This window comes from Choloepus didactylus, chromosome 2, assembly GCF_015220235.1.
Source record: "Choloepus didactylus isolate mChoDid1 chromosome 2, mChoDid1.pri, whole genome shotgun sequence".
Taxonomy (NCBI): domain Eukaryota; kingdom Metazoa; phylum Chordata; class Mammalia; order Pilosa; family Megalonychidae; genus Choloepus; species Choloepus didactylus.
Window position 1 is genome coordinate 102,913,229 of NC_051308.1, and position 18,197 is coordinate 102,931,425.

The 18,197-nt window shown below is 48.9% G+C and overlaps 1 protein-coding gene across 1 annotated transcript in view; it reads left to right on the forward strand.

The window, feature by feature from the left end:
- OLFML2B (olfactomedin like 2B) overlaps window positions 1-17,570 on the forward strand; it is a 38,246-nt gene extending 20,676 nt beyond the window's left edge. Inside the window, exons 5-8 of the mRNA XM_037825485.1 lie at window positions 1,754-1,979; window positions 3,863-4,399; window positions 16,011-16,187; window positions 16,547-17,570. Coding sequence (XP_037681413.1) covers window positions 1,754-1,979; window positions 3,863-4,399; window positions 16,011-16,187; window positions 16,547-17,148 — 1,542 coding nt within the window. The 3' untranslated portion in view covers window positions 17,149-17,570. The remainder of the gene's footprint in view (window positions 1-1,753; window positions 1,980-3,862; window positions 4,400-16,010; window positions 16,188-16,546) is intronic.
- Window positions 17,571-18,197: the final 627 nt, after the last annotated feature.

Consider the following 18,197-nt stretch of genomic DNA (forward strand, 5'->3'; position numbering starts at 1 on the left):
TAATTGTGATCCTGAGTAGGGGACATGACTGGACAGACCAAGGTGGGACCCAGAGACCCTGCCACACTGTCAACATGAGAGGTCAGTCCCTGGGCAGCAGCTCTGTGGGGGACAAGGTGGTCCTTCTACGCAATGGGAACTGTCACCTGGCGTATCCATGGTGCCATCAAGATGCCCAGACACCAGGTCATGGGAACCATTTGAACAAAATCCCTATGCCAGTCACAGGTATAGCTAATTCTTCAGGATTTGCTGTGATTTGAGAATTCAATTTAAAAATATTAAAGAGTACCCACCCCAGGGAATCCAAGATGAACAAGAGGTGGTCTGTGCCCTTCCAGTTTCTCAGTCTACAGAGACAAAAACACCCATAAATAATGCCCATAGAAGCAAGCTGGGATAGGTGCTATAATAGGAGCACATTTTCGTATCTGTTGGAAGTTGTGTTCAGCCTTGGATAACAGAGACCTAAATCAGTGCCTTAAACAAAGAGGGCTTTGTTCTCCTTTCATGTAGAAGAGCTGCAGACGCAGGTGGTCCAGGGCTGGTAGGCTTAGCTCCAAGATGTCATTAGTCACTTCCATCCTCAAAATCCCCTCATGGTCACCATATGGCTGCTCAGTTCCAGCCATCCTGTCCATATTTCAGAAAAGAGAAATGAAGAAGGGTGTAAAAGATGCCTCCCAGCTGCATTAGCCCCCATTTTAAGACACTTTCCCAAAAGCTCCTCTCATCAACTTCCAACTACATTGACCAGAACCTAGTCCCATGGCCACTCCACTAAAATCAGGTTCCTATTTGTAAGGAAGAAGGAGGCAGGGGATTTGGGTAGTAAATTAAAAGTCTCTGCCACAAAAGTACAAAGTGAGGATTGGGAGGAAAGATTAATTCTGGGAGTATTTCTTTGGAGACCTGAGATTTTAGAGGGGCTTGAAAAATGGTAGTATGTCAAGAAGTAGATACATGGGGGAAGAGAATGGCCTTCCTGACAGAAGACAGTCTGAGCAAAGACCCAGCAGCCCAAGAGACCCAAGAGGTTCAGAAACCAGCCGAGTAACTGGAGCACAGAGGACATTTGGGTGGGATGGGGGTGGGGGTGGGGGTGGGAGACAAGAGAGAAGAGCTAGATCAAGGTCAATTAAGAGTTCTAAATGGCAGTCCAAGGACTTTGGACTGTATTCTGTCATGGTAGGGAATGCTGAAGGGTTTTTGAGCTGGGGAATGATGTATTTTAGGAAGCCCATTCTGGTAGGTGCACAAGCAATCATCCTTCATCCCGAGATGGTGTGCATTTTGGTTCTCAGGCCTCATGTCCCAACCTGACACACTTCCCACACACAAACCTCTCTGGAGACAACTTATATCTGATTTAAGTCAACAGCATCCCTAGGCCAGAGCTGAGAGGAGAGCCATGTCTGTTAGGCAGTGTAGGGTAGAGGGTAGAGACACAGATTCTGGAGCCAGACTGCCTTCAACTCCTATCTCTACCTCTTACCTTGAGTGATTTACTTAACCTTTCTGTGCCTCAGTTTCCTAGTCTATAAATGGGGCTGATAAAACAGTTCCTACCTCACAGGGCTGATGAAAAGTTTAAATGAGTTAACATGTAGAGCCTGGCTTAGTGCCTGGCTCTTAGGAAATAAATGATTAGCTGCTCTCAGGATTATGGCCTTGCCTCCCAAATTGCCCCCATCTGGCCTAGGCCTCTCTGACCAGTGACCTGACCTTCCCCTGTGTCCCCTCTGAGATGCAGTATGAGGAGCGGTTTCTGCGAGAGGAAACAGTGTCCCAGCAGATCAACGCCATCGAGCTCCTGCAGACGCGGCCTCTGGCTCCGCCTGAGGTGGTGAAGCCCCAGCGGCCCCTGCAGAGGCGGGTGCACCTGAGGGGCCGGCCGGCCTCCAAGCCCACCGTCATCCGGGGCATCACCTACTACAAAGCCAAGGACCCCGAGGAGGAGAATGACATCGAAGAGCAGCGTGAGTCGGGGTCAGCAGGGCTGCCCCAGGGACAGGGCAGGGGGCCGTCGCCATTTGGACCCTGTGACCCTCCCCGCCTCTGCTGTCTGATCACTGCTGTGGCCCCTCGGAGCGTGCGCGGTCCGCTGAGAGTTCCCTGCACAGTGTATTCTGTATGCGGGAGGGAACCCTGAAGGGTTTTTTCAAGTTATCCAGAGTTCTCCCTGTATTTCATCACAACTTGTTGAGTGGCCTTGGGCAAGTCTCCTCACTTCTCTGGGCCTCATCTGCAAAGTGGGGGCTTGCAGAAGACTGTGAGGCGGGGCGTGGTCAAGCTGGAAGGGACTCCAGTGCCTTCTAATCCAATCCTCCCATTTGCAGATGAAGAAATCAAGGCTCAGAGGTGGGAATGACTTTCTTGGGGCCCCACGGTGGCCTGCTCTTGCCTGTTTCTCCTCCCTGAGGGACCTGGGCTTCCTGTCTGAGATACCCCGTCACTTCCCCTTTAATCTCCATCCTTCTTATTTTTTCACAGAAAATGTATTATTCCTTTCCGCATCGTCATCGTCATCAGCATCATCATCATCATCATCTTGATTCCTGTGTTATCCCCTTCCTGTGTTCCTTCTTGCCACCTGCCTCCTCCTCTTCCCTTCTTTCTCCTGCCCGGAGCCCCTGTAAGGCCCCCATCTCTTCTTACTCCTTCCCTCATCATGTCTAGCATAACAGCCTTTTGGTTCATCTCCCTGCTTCTGCCTTTGCCTCCTTATAGTTTATTCTTGACCCAGGAGCCAGTGTAATCATTTTGCCTATTTTTAATTGTATTTGTCTTTTTTTGTATTTGTTTTGGGGAGTTTTACAAATATATTCTGGATCCAAGTCCTCTGTCAGTCACATGCATTGCAAGTATTTTCTCCTCATCTGTGGCTTGCATTTTAATTGCCTTAATGGTATCTTTTGATGAGCAGATGAAGTCCAATTTATCAATATTTCTTTTGTCGTTAGTGCTCTGTGTGTCCTCTCTAAGAAACCGATTCCTTCCCATATCTCTTCTCTGCTCAGAACCTTGCAGGTTCCCCATTTCACTAAGAATGAAAGGTGAAGTCCGCACATAGCCCCCAACCCTCCCTGACTGGTTCCCTGTTGCTCCTCTGACCTCGGGTCCCACACCTCCCACCCCACCACACACACCCTCTGCTTCTCCCACACTGGCTCCTCGGCTGCTCCTCAGCCCCATCAGGCCCATCCCAGCCGTGGGGCCTTGGCAATGCTGTCACTTCTGACTGATCCACCCTTCCCCAGATGTCCCCTTGGCTAACTCCTTCACCTCCTTCAAGCCTCTGCTCTTATCCGTCCATCTCGATAAGTCCCATTGGGACCACTTTATTTATTCCTGCACATTTTCCCTCCCTCCTCAGCTCTCTCAACCTTCCTTACCCAGCTCTACTTTTGATTTTTTCCTTAGCTCCTCCAAACATACACTATAGCTATTTATTGTTTAGTGTCTCCCTGACGAGATAGAAGCTCCCTGAGAGCAAATCTTTGCTGTGCTCACTATGATTGTTATAGGTGCTCCACAAATATTCGTTGAATGAGTGATGACTAACTTCCTCCCAGCCACCAGGTGTTATAGCCCATCACTGCCTCCTCAGGGATGCTGACGGTGACACTGAAGCCTGAGGGGGTCTAGCAACATTCCATTCAGGGATACTCTTCAGGAAATACAATTTACTTCTCTTTGTGCTCCTTTTTTCCTTCTTCTTCTAGCTTCCTTTCTTCTAAAATCCATCCCTAGATCAGGGTGTCAGGCTGAGAAAAGAAAACCTCTTATTAAGCTGTCAAACGCCACATGCTTTGGTCATCTAAAGGCTGTTCCTCTCTCTTCCCATACGTTTGTTTCACAGATGACGAGTTTTTCAGCGGTGAAAATGGAGTGGATTTACTGATTGAAGATCAGCTGCTGAGACACGACAACCTGCTGACCAGCACCCCCCAGAGGCCAGCAGCCACCCATCTCGACGTTGCTGGGACAACTGACCCCAGTGTCCCCACCACAGCCCTGCCCTCTGCTCTGCCCAAGGCCTCAACCTCAGCTCCTGGTGTCACTGACCCGCCTCTCTCTACCTCAGTGGAACCCCTCCCAACAACACTCCAAGCCACCTCTGAGTCTTCAGATCCTATGGGGGAGGAAGTCCTTAAACCTTCTACGCAGGTGCCAGCTACCACCGTGGCACAGACAGCTACCCAGCAACCTCCGGTCTCAGCTTCCCCCGCAGTGACTTCTGGGGACGCATTTATGGAAACTGCCAGCCCGGCTGCAGTTCCCCTCACCACCGTCAGGACAGACTCGCCGGGGAATGATGCCACCACCGGGCAGCGCGCAATCCCCGCCAGCCCCACCCTGAGCCCCGAGGAAGAAGATGACATCCGGAATGTCATAGGTGAGTTGATCCTACCTGGCCTGAGGTCTCCTGGTCAGCTCAGTTGAAAGGAGAGCGGGCAGCCAGGTGGTCAAACTTCTTCATAAAGAAAGACAAACGGAATTCCACATTTGGCCAGTTGGTGGTTTTTGATAGTTGAAAGATTCACAATCAGCTTTAACATCTAGGGTTTGTGTATTCGAAATACAGACAAGACTGGGAGACTCATTTTTCTAAAAATATATAAAAATTAATGGAGCCAAGTTCTCACCTTCATTAATTAATTTAAGAAACGTTTGTCAAGTGCTTTCTGTGTACTAGGCTTTGTGATGGGTGATAGAGTGTTTGGAGGTAGCTCAGTCAAGTTTTCTGTAATAAGGTTACCAGGCTACAATATGACAAGGGATTATTATTGGAGGAAAAATCCCAGAATAATGGCAGAGTGGGAGCAGGGAAATGACCAGTGAAAATGGCTCTCAGGGCAAACTCTCACAAACCCCGTCCTGGAGTAACCTGAGCAAGAAGGACATTTGGGGCCAGAGAGGTTGGAGTGGGAGTAGGAAAATGTGCTTTTCTTTTCTTCTCCTTCTGTGGTGGGAGCAAGCTAATTGCAAAGTAGAAGGCCGATTCCTTGCAGCACGCATGAGCGAGTCTGAAGCTGTGGGTCCTGCTCAGTTTCTGCAGAATGCCCTGGAGTCTGAGCAGAGGCTCCCCACTGCTCGCCAGCTGTGGACAGCTGCAACTCTGTGCTTTTGGGACTACAGCCCTGAGCCCGGCCCTTCACCTCTCCTCTGCCATGGGAGTGAGTTCCCCAGGGCCCCCAGCTCTCCACTGCTTCAGCTTAGTTTCACCACCACTCCTCTGTGGGTGGCTAGAAAACTAATGGCGAAGACAGGCTGTAAGAGAGACCCACACACCTTGTACGTCCACAGCATTGGTCTTTGCCATTCCAGGAGTCTCTTCCCTCGGCCACTCCCTAGCCAGGAGTGGAGTTCTCCACTGTCCCTGTAACTCACCTGCAAGCTGGGTCCCAGCACCCAGAGCCTCTCCCCGGGCTGCCTTCCCTGGGTTTTGCCAAAGAAGGCTTGTCTGGTATGTTTTCTGACATGCACCTTTCTGGTGTTCTTAGGACTCCACTCCCTCCAGCAGACAGTTTGAGAAGCTAATAAGCCTGCAGGCAGGAGAAGGCTCTGTCCAGGCAGCCATTTACCTGGGGGTAGGGAGACATTTTCTCTTGTTACTCACTACTCTATTCAACTGGAATAACATCGTCATGTAGAGGATGTAAGGTTCTGTGTCCAGCTCAAAGTTCTGCTTGAAGACGAGCATGTAGAGTTTTTCTGAGGGGCTAGGGCTCTAGTCTGCTGCATCTACTGCAGGAAAAAAAAAAAACGCCAAAGGGACATGGACACAGATGCAGTATTTTCAAATACCAAGGGGTAAAAAAGAGGGGGTGGCACAGAGAAGAACAAAGGTTTGGCTGTTCAGGTGATGCGGAATTTTGGCAAGTTGTTTGTTTTCAGGAATCATTTTTAATCGTTTATCACTGTCAAGTGCCTCCTTCAGGCTGGTGCTGGGTGTGGATGGGATTTCCTTGCTGAAACCTTCTCTGCCGACCCTCTATTCCCGGTGGAGTGAGACGGAGATATGCTGACATCTCCTAGTCATCAGTTAAATGAAAATCATTTGGCTGAAACAGACACAGACTACCGATTTCTGCCCTGTGAAAGTTTGTTTACTGTTGCTGAGTCAGGAAATTTTGATTTTGAGCTCTTTAAGACGTGGTTTTAAACGGGGCTCCTTTTAGAAGGAATATCTTATCCCAGGGTTCCCAAACCTAGTTTTGTGATGTCTTAATCTCCCATTATCCTCAGGGGAGTTATAAAATTCTCAGACCAACTCTAAAAGCAAGTAAATCAGAATTGGCTTTTCATTGTGAAAGTAAACATTGGGCCCTAGGGTAGCTCCAGGATGGGGAGAGGAAAGAAGCTGCCCGTGGTCAGAGCCCGGGCTTGTGACGGGAAGGCATGGGGCGCGCCCGCCCCGGCAGCCCTGGCGTGGGGAGGGCTGCTCGGGCTACCGCAGAGGAACCGAACTGCTGTGCCACGTGTCCAAGGCTTTGCAGATTCCCAGACTTCCACAGCTGCGACTCCTGATGTGCTTTGTAGAAGGAGCTGGTGTGGGGGTGGGAAGGAGCAGCAGAGGATAGTCAGAATTATGACAATCCCGGAGAGTGTGTCTCACAGTTGAATCTGGGAAATATGCTCGGGGAAGAACGTCTCCCCGCCAAAGCATGCGACCTTAACAGTCCCGGGCTTGGCTGGCTGCTCTGGCCGTGGGCGTGAGACCGCCGGGCCTGCCTTGTGTCAGGGAGGCTGGGCCGACCAGCCCCAGGAGGGCGCTTTCCAGGCTCCACAGCTCCCAGACGCGGGACCAAGAATTTTCACAGTTGGCTGCCCTAAGTCACTGGACAGGCTCCTGCCTCCAGTTAACTTCACAGGCTCCTTCTGGTCTCAGTGTCTTTGCTGGCTCACACCCCCACCCGCACCCCCAAACCACCTAGAAATTCAGTCATCTTATAACACAGGAAGCTTGGGCCCTAGAAGTGAGAATATAAAGTGGAAATGTCCCTTGTAAGTGGAGAAGAAATGAAGTATAAGCCTCTTCTGCAAGAGTAAAGAGTCCACCCCCTAATTTATTCATCACTGTCAGGTGCCAGGCTGTGAAGAGCCAAAGGGACTGAGGTCTGGTTTCTTCTTTAAAGGAGCCGACTGACTGTAGGGGCAGGCGGGTGAGTGAGCGTGGCAGGGCGTGTGTGACGCGTGGCAGGGGAGGGTGACAGACCGCTCCGTGGAGGCAGTCGTCCCTCCGACTGCCCTTCTCCATCAGAAGGGTGGTCACAAGCTCAGGAGGCTCACGTGAGTGTGGGGAATCGAAGGGAGCCCCAAAGCCCTGGTGTGGATTCAGAAGGGGGAGCGGGAGAACTCTGGGATAGGAAGGTGGGGGGCTGCTTATGAAGGCAATTAAGTCAGGACTTAATTCCAAAAGTGACGAGGAGGAGTCTAAGCAGGAGACGATGTCCAGATTTGATCAATTAAAGAAAAGCATTGAGCGCTGACAAGATGCTGTGCTGCAGGTGCTGGGAGTGCAGAGAGAGCGGAGGCAGGGTCCGTGGCTGCAGTCATGCACGGTCTTGAATACGACACCAACCCGTAAACATATAAACATAATTTCCACTCGAGGTGGTGGGCACTGGGGGAAGGAATGGGTGCTGTCGGCCAAAGAGAGGCCTTTAGGCAACCAGGGATTCTCTTCTGGAAAGAGATGCTGACCTAGCCAAGTCCTGAAGGATGAAGAAAAATTAACCAGGCAAAGAAGCAGGGTGGCATTGCAGTTGGACAAGCTGGAGCCAGCAAAAGCAGCAGGGTGAAATGGCGTGGCCGGGACTGGCTACGTAATTTGCAGAGCCCAGTGCGGGGCCCTTTGTTCAACAAGCAAGGAAAGGGTGCCATTAAAGGTGGTGACATAGAAAGCTTTTAAATCCTTTTTTCCATGGTCTCTCTCTGTCTCAACTTGTCACAGTGTTTTTCATGTCACTGTAAGTAAAGAAAAATTAAAATTTTAAATTGTTAGCATATATTTTACCATTCCTCTTTATATTGGGCAATCCAAGTTTTAAATGCAAATATAAAACCTAACTCCTATGTAGAATCACTGAAATTACCCAATTTTTATTTCGAAGCTTGTACATACGTATGTATTTTGTTCTCTAACAGAACTCGGAAATGCTGCACAAAACTAACTCACCTGTTTTGATTTTTTTAAATTTGTTTTTTGGTAGAGAAGTTCGGGGGTTACAGAACAAATCATGCATAAAACACAGGATTCCCATATACCACCCCATCACCAATACCTTGCATTGGTGTGATACATTTGTTCCAACTGATGACAGCACTTTTTTGTAATTGAGCTATTTCTTTTTTACAGTAGTTACCTTTGTTACAATTGATGAAAAATTATTAAAACAGCACCATTAACTATTATCCATAGTTATTTTTTCCATATACCACCTTATTAACACCTTGTATCAGTGCCATACATTTGTTATAATTCATGAAAGAACATTCTTATATTTGCACTATTAACTATAGTCCTTCATCTACAATCGGGTTCACTGTGTTATACAGTACTATGTTTTATCTTTTAATTTTTATTCTAGTAATAAATGCGACCTAAAGTTTCCCCTTTTAACCACATTCACCTATATAACTCAGTGCTGTTAATTACACTCACAATAATTTGCTATCATCACCACTATCCATTTCCAAACCTTTACAATCAACCTAAATAGAAATTCCATACAAATTAAGCATAAACTCCATTTCTAATCCCAATCTATCCCCTATATTCTAGATTCTAACTCTATTATAGGTCACCTGTTTTTATTTCACTTCTTGATACACACACATTCCACCAATACTCTCCACCTTTGGCTTGCTGATGAGTAAGGAAGGTCTGAAAGAAAAGGGAACTATGGTTTGCCTTATCTTTCCTTTTCCTTCTATGTCATTTCCAGTGGAAGTGATTGGCTAATGTAGGGAAATAGCATGCCCAAGAAAGGACACGATAGGGTTCCTTGGTCATTCTTGTTTTCTAGAAGGCCGCTGCCTTCTTTCTGAATTGAAAGCAAATTCTGGCTCAAACAGAAAGCATGGCCTTGGGGACTGTCAGCACCCACTTACTCAGTGGTGGAGGTGTTCCGGTTTGCTAATGCTGCCATTCTGTAAAATACCAGAGATGGATTGCCTTTTATAAAGGGGGTTTATTTGGTTACAAAGTTACAATCTTAAGGCCATAAAAGTGTCCAAGCTAAGGCATCAACAATATGGTACCTTCACAGAAGAATGGCCAATGGCTTCTGGAACACCTCTGTTGTCTGGGAAGGCATGTGGCTGGTGTCTTCTTCCTTTGCTCCCAGGTTGTATTTCAAAACGGCGTTCTCCAAAATGTCTTTCTTAGCTGCAGCAGCGTCTGGGCCTGTGTGGTACTTCTTAAAGTACTCCAATGAACTAATCAAGACCCATGCTGAATGGGCGGGGCCACAACTCCATGGAAATAATCTAATCAAAGGTATTAACCACAGTTTGGTGGGGCACATCTCCATGGAAACAACCTAATCCAAAGATTTCAACTTAATCAACACTAATACATCTGCCCCCACAAGATTGCATTAAAGAACATTGCATTTTGGGGGACATAATACATCCAAACTGTACTTCCCATGTACACACTTTTGAGTCTAGTGGGAGCACCTAGAATTCTCAAATGCTATGTGAAAATCAGCAGCAAAGAAGGTAGATGAGAATATTGTGTGTTCTCTTCTGCTCAGGAGCATGCCCTATTGTCCTATAAGACTTTGCTTATAAAACATGAGTTCAAAGATAAAATTACCAGGAATTTCAAGACAGCTACAGAGGAGCATTAAACCAAGCATGGACCCTTTGAGCATGGGTCCTGTGTGACTGCACAGGGCAAATCCCCAGAAGGCCAGTCCTGAGCACAGCACCTGGTATGGGCAAAAGATCTCAAGTTGGCAACCTGAGGGCTGAATTCATCCCAAGATGTGTTGCATTTTTGAATCTGAATGCCTTCAGGTAGGACTGCTTTTCCAGTTCTCCACAGTACCTGTTGCTGACTGGTGTCTCACACTTGGCCTGCTTTGCTCATTTTCAGTTCCTGCCTGGCTCTCAGAGGCATTTGAGTGTGAGACCTCTGAATGAAAGGACATGGCAACAAGTAATGATGGAGGTGTGGGAGGTGCCAGTGTGCTAGGCTAGGGACTTTGGGCTTCACTCAGTGGTTGATGATGGGGCATTAGTCATGTTTTTAAGCAGCTGTGCATTTGGCAGCTCAAGGACGATGGGGTGGGACAGTTAGAAGGAGGCAGAGATGAACCAGAGAAATCAAATGGTATAATTGGAGTGACCCAGGCAAGACACAGTGAGGTCTAAACTAGGTCACAGAGGTGGAGGGAAAGGACCAGAGAGGAAAAAGAGGTAGGAGATGGAATGGCTGTGACTCAGTCACCAATAGGAGTGTGGCTAGAGGAGAAGAGGATGTCGGGGATGATGCTCTGGATTCTGGCTTGGTTAATGGGTGGCATGCCGTGCTTTTCTCTGGGGCCACCAATACAGGGGAGCAGGCTGTGGATTCCATTTTTAACCCATTAAGTTTGAGGAGTCAGTAGCCCACCCAGGAGAAAAATGTCTGGTAAGCAAAGGGATGCGTGAGGCTCAGAAACAAGGTCTGGGCTGCAGACATCTATGAGAGTCATCAGTAAGAGCTGGGGTTGGCCCAGTGAACATGGGAGTAGTGAGAAGAGAAGAAGCTAAAAGTGGACCTCTAGGGTGACATTTACTAGGTGGGCAGAAAAAGAGAAACTAGGCAAATGGATGGAGAAAGGCTATTGGAGATGTGGGTGGGGACATGGAGAGAGCGGTGTGTGAAAACCAAGTGTTCCAGTTTGCTAAAGCTGCTGGAATGCAGTGTACCAGAAATGGGTTGCTTTTTCATTGGTGATTTATCAGGTTACACATTTACAGTTCTAAGGCCATAAAAATGTCCAAATTAAGGCATCAAGAGGAAGACATCTTCTTGGAGGAAAGGCTGATGGCATCCAGAGTTTGTCTGTCACATGGGAAGGCACATGATGATGTCTGCTGGCCCTTCTCTCCTGGTTCTGGTTTCAAAATGGCTCTCTCAGTTTCTGTGGGTCCTTCTTCCTTCTCCAGGGGTGTTTTCTTTCTAAGCTCTCTCAGTGAGCTCTCTTAAAGGACTCCAGTTAGGGATTAAGGCCTACCTTGAACTGGATGGGTCACATCTTCATGCAAACAACCTAATCAAAAGGTCCCACCCACAATAGGTCTACAACCACAAGAATGGATTAAAAGAAGGTGGCCTTTTCTGGGGTACATAACACATTCAAACCAGCACACCAAGGGAGGACAGACTCTCCTGAAGCATTCCCTGGGTGGGTGGTGGAGGGTGTGGTGGGTGGGGAAGTGTGGGGAGGGGTGTGGGTGGAGCAGGGCAGTCCCCAGTATCAGACCAAAAGAGAGGCTTGACTAAAATAAAAGGACTGGAAAGAATCCCCCACACTGCACAATGCATGAGGATTTGGAGTGTTTAAAGTAGCAGCCAGGTTGAGGGGCTTGGGAAGGGCTTGGCATTACAAAAAAGTGGGGAGAGGATGCCCCTCCTGAGGACCCTGCAGGGAAGGCTCACTAACTGAGGGCCACAACTAAGAGCAGGAGACGGTCTTTTTTGCTGAATTATTTCTGAACGATGGTTGAGATTCAAGCAAGTTTATATGCAAAGGGAGAAGAGCCCCTTCTTTCCAGAGCTTGCCGACCTTTTGAAGCAAGGCTGACCTGCCTCCCATTACTGAAGATTAAATGAGTTAAGGCATAGAAAGTGCTTAGTAAATGTGAGCTGTTGCCATCACTCTCACCTTTTGCAGCCGTGCTTCGGGAACAGCTTCTAAGATGAGTTGCAGACAGCACTCTCTCTTCTCTGCAGCTTCCTTTGAACTGTCTCTCATTTTCCTCTCGTTACTCTTGAAGAGGAGTAAACATGCACTGTCTTCTCCCAAAGGCTGACATTTGCTGCCCAGCGGGAGCATCTGAACAGCCCCAGATTCTCAGGGCCTTCATGCACGTAGATGACTCTGGTTTACTGACCTTCCTCTCTTACCCTTGTCTTCAAAGCACACATGTCTGTCCTGCCATTACTGCCTGGGCTCGTTCCGTTGGCAGGCGTTTGCTCCACCTGAGGGCAGGTGGGACTCAGTCCTGGCCCTGAGTATCAGGACCAGGAGACTGTAAGCTGGGACTCCCCTCTTACTACAGAAATAAGGATGCTGGCCCTTACCTGAGAAGGTGACTTCATCTGGATTAGTTTCCTATTGTTGCCATAACAAATTATCATAAACTTACAACGACAGAAAGTTACTCTCTTACTGTCCTGGAGGCCAGAAGTCCAAAATGAGACTTACAGGGCTAGAATCGGGGTGTTGGCAGGGCTGGTTCCTTCTGGATGCTCCAGGGGAAAAGCTGTTCCCAAAGCTCAGTCACAGAGGCGATTCCTGGGCTTGCGACCACATCACTCCCGTCTCTGCTTCCACCATCACATTCCCTTCTCCTCTTTTGCAGTTGACTCTCCCTCTGTCTCCCTCCTGTATGGACACATGTGATTACCTTTAGGACTCCCCTGGATAAGCCAGGATAATGTCCCATCTCAAGATCCTTAAGTCAATCACATCTGCAAAGTCCCTTTCATACATCCCTTAATTCACAGCTCCCAGGGTTTAGGACCTGGAGATCTTCAGGGGCCACTATTCGGTACCCCCCATCACCACCACCATTGTCAGGGTGCATTCTCCAAGCAGCCCATGAAGGCAGCACATGGCATATATTACAGTCATTTTACTGCTGAAGAAATTGAAACTCTTGTGACATTATGGAGGCAACACAGACGTTGGAGGCAGAACTGGGTTTTCCTTCTAGTTTTGCTGTTTTCTGAATGTGATACTTCAGATCATTCTCTCCTCCTCTCCAACCTTTGTGTTTCCTCATCTGTCAAACGGTGACTTCACCACCTCCCTCACGGCACTGTTGGGAGGATTCAGTGAGAGGATGTGCATAAAGCACTAGGCACATGAAGGCCCAGTGAATCACAGTCGTTGCTAGAGTCATCACGCTGAGGATTCTGGAGACCTGCCCAAGACAGCACAGTCAGTGGCAGGGCCAAGACCAAGGCCAAGGTATCGGGGCGCCACATTGGGGCCCTGGTCCTTGCAGAGCCTTGGCGCTGAGGGAGGACCCTGAAGGGGGTTGGGGAGCTGCACAGATGAGTGCTGGCTTCAGGGGCCTTTCCAAAGTGCCCAGAGCTGATCAGAGAGGTTGCATCGCCATGGCAACCCTGTTCCAAGGCCTGACAGGTGTGATGAACACATATACCTCACCTCACATGGCTTTTTGTGGGGCTTTGGGGCATAGGCTGGGAAGGTGCCCCCAACAGCGAGTTGCTGTCCTTGCTAGGCTTTGCCAGGGGAGGGGGCCTCCCTGGGAACACAGATGGAGAGCAGCTCCACTGGCAGCTGGGGCCCCACTCCGTGCCAGGGAATGAGATATTTTCCATCAGACCTCTGCTGCCCAGGCTCAGCCAGAGACTTCTGTTTTATTGTCTTGAACAGATGAGCTCAGTTGGGGAATGAGGCATTGGCTGGTGGGTTCTGTTGTTTGTCTTATGGAGACCAGATCCCTCCCCTCTCTCACAGACCTGGTCCTAATAAACCCCACACAGAGATGCTTAAGCCCTGCCAACTGCACCCAACTGTGGGGCCTGCCTGGAAAACAGTGCTCATCCCACTGCCCCCCACCAGCTGCCCCAGGCCCAGGGCTGAGGCGCAGCTGCCTGTTCCCTGTCCTGCCAGCTGCAGGGCTCAGGCCTCTACCCCACACCCCATCTGGGGAAGCAGAAGGATGGTAGAGGGGATAGACTGAACAGTTTAGAAATGGGGTGGCCTGGAATTTAGAGAACCCTGAATCTAAATCATAGGCCTTTGTTGCTTTTGTCACAGATGAGTATCAGGGACCCAATTATGGGCGTCTTTCGTTGTACCTCTGCACCACCCGTCTTGATGGCAGTACCAGGGGCTCTGCTGGTCCCAGAGGCCAGGATGGGCTGGGGGAGGCTGTAAGGGCAGGATTCATCTGCTTCTCCCACTGCCCCGTCCGTTGCCCTCTTCTCATCTCCATAACTCCCTAGTGTGGGGACAGAAGGATCACTTGTCCCATTAGTCATGCATGATTTCAATATCATTCAGGGCCACGTTCAATAATATTATTGCCTAGTGTTTTTGTTTCCTAGGCTGCTCAAGGAAATACCATGCAAAGGGATGGCTTAAACAATGGGAATTTAATGGCTCTCTGTTTTGAGGCCAGGAGAAAGTCCAAATCAAGGCATCACCAAGATGATGCTTCTTCCCCAAAGACCGTGGTGTCGTGGGGCTGGCTGCTGGTGATCCTTGGTCCTTGGCTCCTCTGTCACATGGCAGTGCACATGGCAGCCCCTCCTAACCTCTCAGTTCTCTTCCAGATTCTGCTGAGTTTCAAATTCTTCCTATGGTTTTCTCTTTATATGCCTCAATTTCATTCAGTTTATAAAGGACTCCAATAACAGGATTAAAACCCATCCTAATTGAGGTGGGCCACACTTTAACTGTAGTCATCTCATTAAAAGGTCCTATTTACAATGGGTCCACACCTACAGGAATGGATTAGATTTAAGAACATGTTTTTTTCTGGGTACACACAGCTCCAAACCACCACACCTAGTAAGAATTTCAGGCTTTAGTCTTGGTGTAGAACCTAGCATGATTCTAGTAACCTTTTAGGGCCTCTCCTGGGCACTAGGTCACTCATGGTCACACCAAAGAGAAACTTGGTATGAGTTCTTGTCCCTGAAGGCAGATTTGACCTTTGAAGGAGGCTGCTACAGTCAGGAAACTTGGGAACTTAGGCAGGAAACTTGGTGCCCTGTCCCCCAAATCCCTGGCAAGGGGTCCTGGCCCTCTTGCCCTGGTAGTGAGAGAGGCATGGGCTTATGTCCAGTCAGAAGACATAAGAGCCACATAATAGTGAAACATCTTCCTTTCACTTTAGCCCTTGGCAGACCATTCTCATGTGTATTAACACACTTGATACTCAGAACAACTCAGTGAGGCCGTTGTTATTTCCATTTTACAGATGGGGATGCTGAGGCTCAGAAAGGTTAAGCAATTAACCTTGAGGACCTGGGCAGGTAGCCTCAAGGGTGTGGATATCCACTGCAGAGTCAGGCCTTGTCTCTGCTGGTGACTTGGCCCCAAATAACATGGGGCCAAGCCCTGCTGGAGCAGCACAGCAGCCTGGTGGGAGGTCTGTGTGTTGGTGATACCAGATACTCCTCAACTCTGGCCACTCCTCTCATTCTGCTGTGTGCTATCCAAGTTTCAAAACATCTACTGAGTGTTTACTATGTGCGAGACACTTTGTGTTCTGAGTACCAAGAGCACAAAAAGGAAAAGCCCCAGCCTTGCTCCCTTGGTGGCCTATTTTGTGGTTGAGAGTAGAGGTGGAGGGAGGAGAGATGCACAAGAACCACTGAGATGCAAGATGACATGTCCTTTAATAGAGGTACATTCGTAGTACTGTGGGAGCAGAAGAAAGGAGCAGTTGGCTTTTCAGAGGTGGGGTGTGGTGTCAGAAAATAGGTCCTTTGAATTTTAGGTCCTTGAAAGATGTGTGTGTAGACTGAGAAGTCTGAGAACAGCAGGAGCCAAGCCATGGTGGCATGGAAGTTGCATGAGTTGGGAATGGTGTGTGGCTTTGCAGGAGTAGAGTATAGGATGGATAAGAAGAATAGGAGGAGATGATGCTGGAAAAGTGTTTGGGGTCAGTTATACAGGGCTATTAAAGCCTGCCAAGGAACGGACCAGATGGGGAACCAGCAAAGTTTCAGGAGCAGGCGTTATTAGATCTGCTTTTTCACATGATCATTCCAACAGCAACATCTGCATCTTCTCCAACAGGAAGGTGCAAAGACACACTTTCCACAATCACCGGACCAACCACCCAGAACACATATGGGCGGAACGAAGGGGCCTGGATGAAAGACCCCTTGGCCAAGGACGAACGGATTTACGTAACCAATTATTACTATGGCAACACCCTGGTTGAGTTCCGGAACCTGGAGAACTTCAAACAGGGTACGTGCTAAGTGTTCAACTCAGGAGGCTTCTTCCCTTCTCCGTTGTCCTGGGAGATAGGACAATCTGGAGTCCAGTCTTTAGCCCTTGGCAGGTTACAAACCATGCTCATGTGTATTAACACACTTGATCCTCAGAACAACTCAGTGAGGCAGTTGCTATTTCCATTTGACAGCTGGGGATCTGAGGCTCAGAAAGGTTAAGCAATTTGTTACCCCAAACTAGAAAGTGGCGGAGCCCAGGTCTCCGGATTCCTAGTCGATTCTCGTCCCGTCCCGCCAGGCTGCCCCCTCACCTCACCAGTGGGCTGTCCCTGTGACATTGTTCTGAAGCTGCCTCTCTTCTCATACACCCCACAGGTCGCTGGAGCAATTCTTACAAGCTCCCCTACAGCTGGATTGGCACGGGCCATGTGGTGTACAATGGTGCCTTCTACTACAACCGGGCCTTCACCCGCAACATCATCAAGTATGACCTGAAGCAGCGCTACGTGGCCGCCTGGGCCATGCTCCACGACGTGGCCTATGAGGAGACCACGCCCTGGCGGTGGCAGGGCCACTCCGACGTGGACTTTGCTGTGGATGAGAACGGCCTGTGGCTCATCTACCCGGCCCTGGACGACGAGGGCTTCAGCCAGGAGGTCATCGTCTTGAGCAAACTCAATGCCGTGGACCTAAGCACGCAGAAGGAGACCACGTGGCGCACGGGCCTCCGGCGGAACTTCTATGGTAACTGCTTTGTCATCTGCGGGGTGCTGTATGCCGTGGACAGCTACAACCAGCGGAACGCCAACATCTCCTATGCCTTCGACACCCACACCAACACACAGATCATCCCCAGGCTGCTGTTTGAAAATGAGTATTCCTACACCACCCAGATAGACTACAACCCCAAGGACCGCCTGCTCTATGCCTGGGACAATGGCCACCAGGTCACCTACCATGTCATCTTCGCCTACTGACACCCCAGCCCCAGCAAGCAGAAGCTGCAGAGGGGTCATTAGCACCTTGAGTGTGTGTTTGTGAGTGTGAGTGTGTGTAGAGGGGCATATGTTGTTTAAAAATTATATATTATTTTGTGTAATATTACAAATGGTGAAATGACAATTTGGTTTATTTTTTTTTTACATGGATTGTAGATCAATCCATATGTGTATGTGCTGGCCTCATCCTCCACGGATTATATTTTTGTGCAAATGTACTTCTCCTTTGGACCAGTAACCACCTTCTTTCTAACCCCCAATGCCTCCAGCTCCCAGATCTTGACTGTTGAAAAGGTTTCTTCATTTGGGTCTTGCAGACGGCACTAGGAGCAGGAGCGAAGGAGGCAAGAAAGAAGGGCTAGGTGGTGGGGGAAAATGTTTATGTATTGGAGAAATTTAAAGAAAAACAGAAAAAACTTTTTTTAATAAAGAAGAAATTTAAAGTCACCAAAAATGCCTTTTTGTTTGGCACTGGTATGTCTGGCTTGGGGTTCCATCCCTCTCGCTGAAGCAGCTGCGGTCTGGTTTCCATGGAACCACTCTCAGCATGAAATGTGTTAGCATCCAGCTGCCCGCCAGGGGTTCCCTCTCCTTTCATGAGCAGGAGACTTCCTTGGGGGGGGGGGCAGGATTTGGAATGAGCTGACCCTTGTGCTCACTTTAATTTTGTGGTATTGATCCCTTCAATTCTTTTCCTCTTGCTCACCAGCTTCATTGCTCTCTTTGCTTTTTTTCTGGTCATTTTACCCAAGATGTGGGAACCTTGGCATTCCCTGAGCCTGGCTTTGCATGACTTGGAGTTAGGCACTGTGTTAGTTTCCCAGGGCTGCTGTAACAAATTACCACAAACCTGGTGGCTTAAAACAACAGAAAGGCAATCTCTCACGGTTCTGGAGGCCACATACCCAAAGTCAGTCTCCAGGGGGGGCCAAGATCAGGTGTCAGCAGGTTGCCTTCCCTCTGGAGGCTCTAGGGGAGAATCCATTCCCTGCCTCTTCCGGCGTCCACATCACTCTGATCTCTGCCCC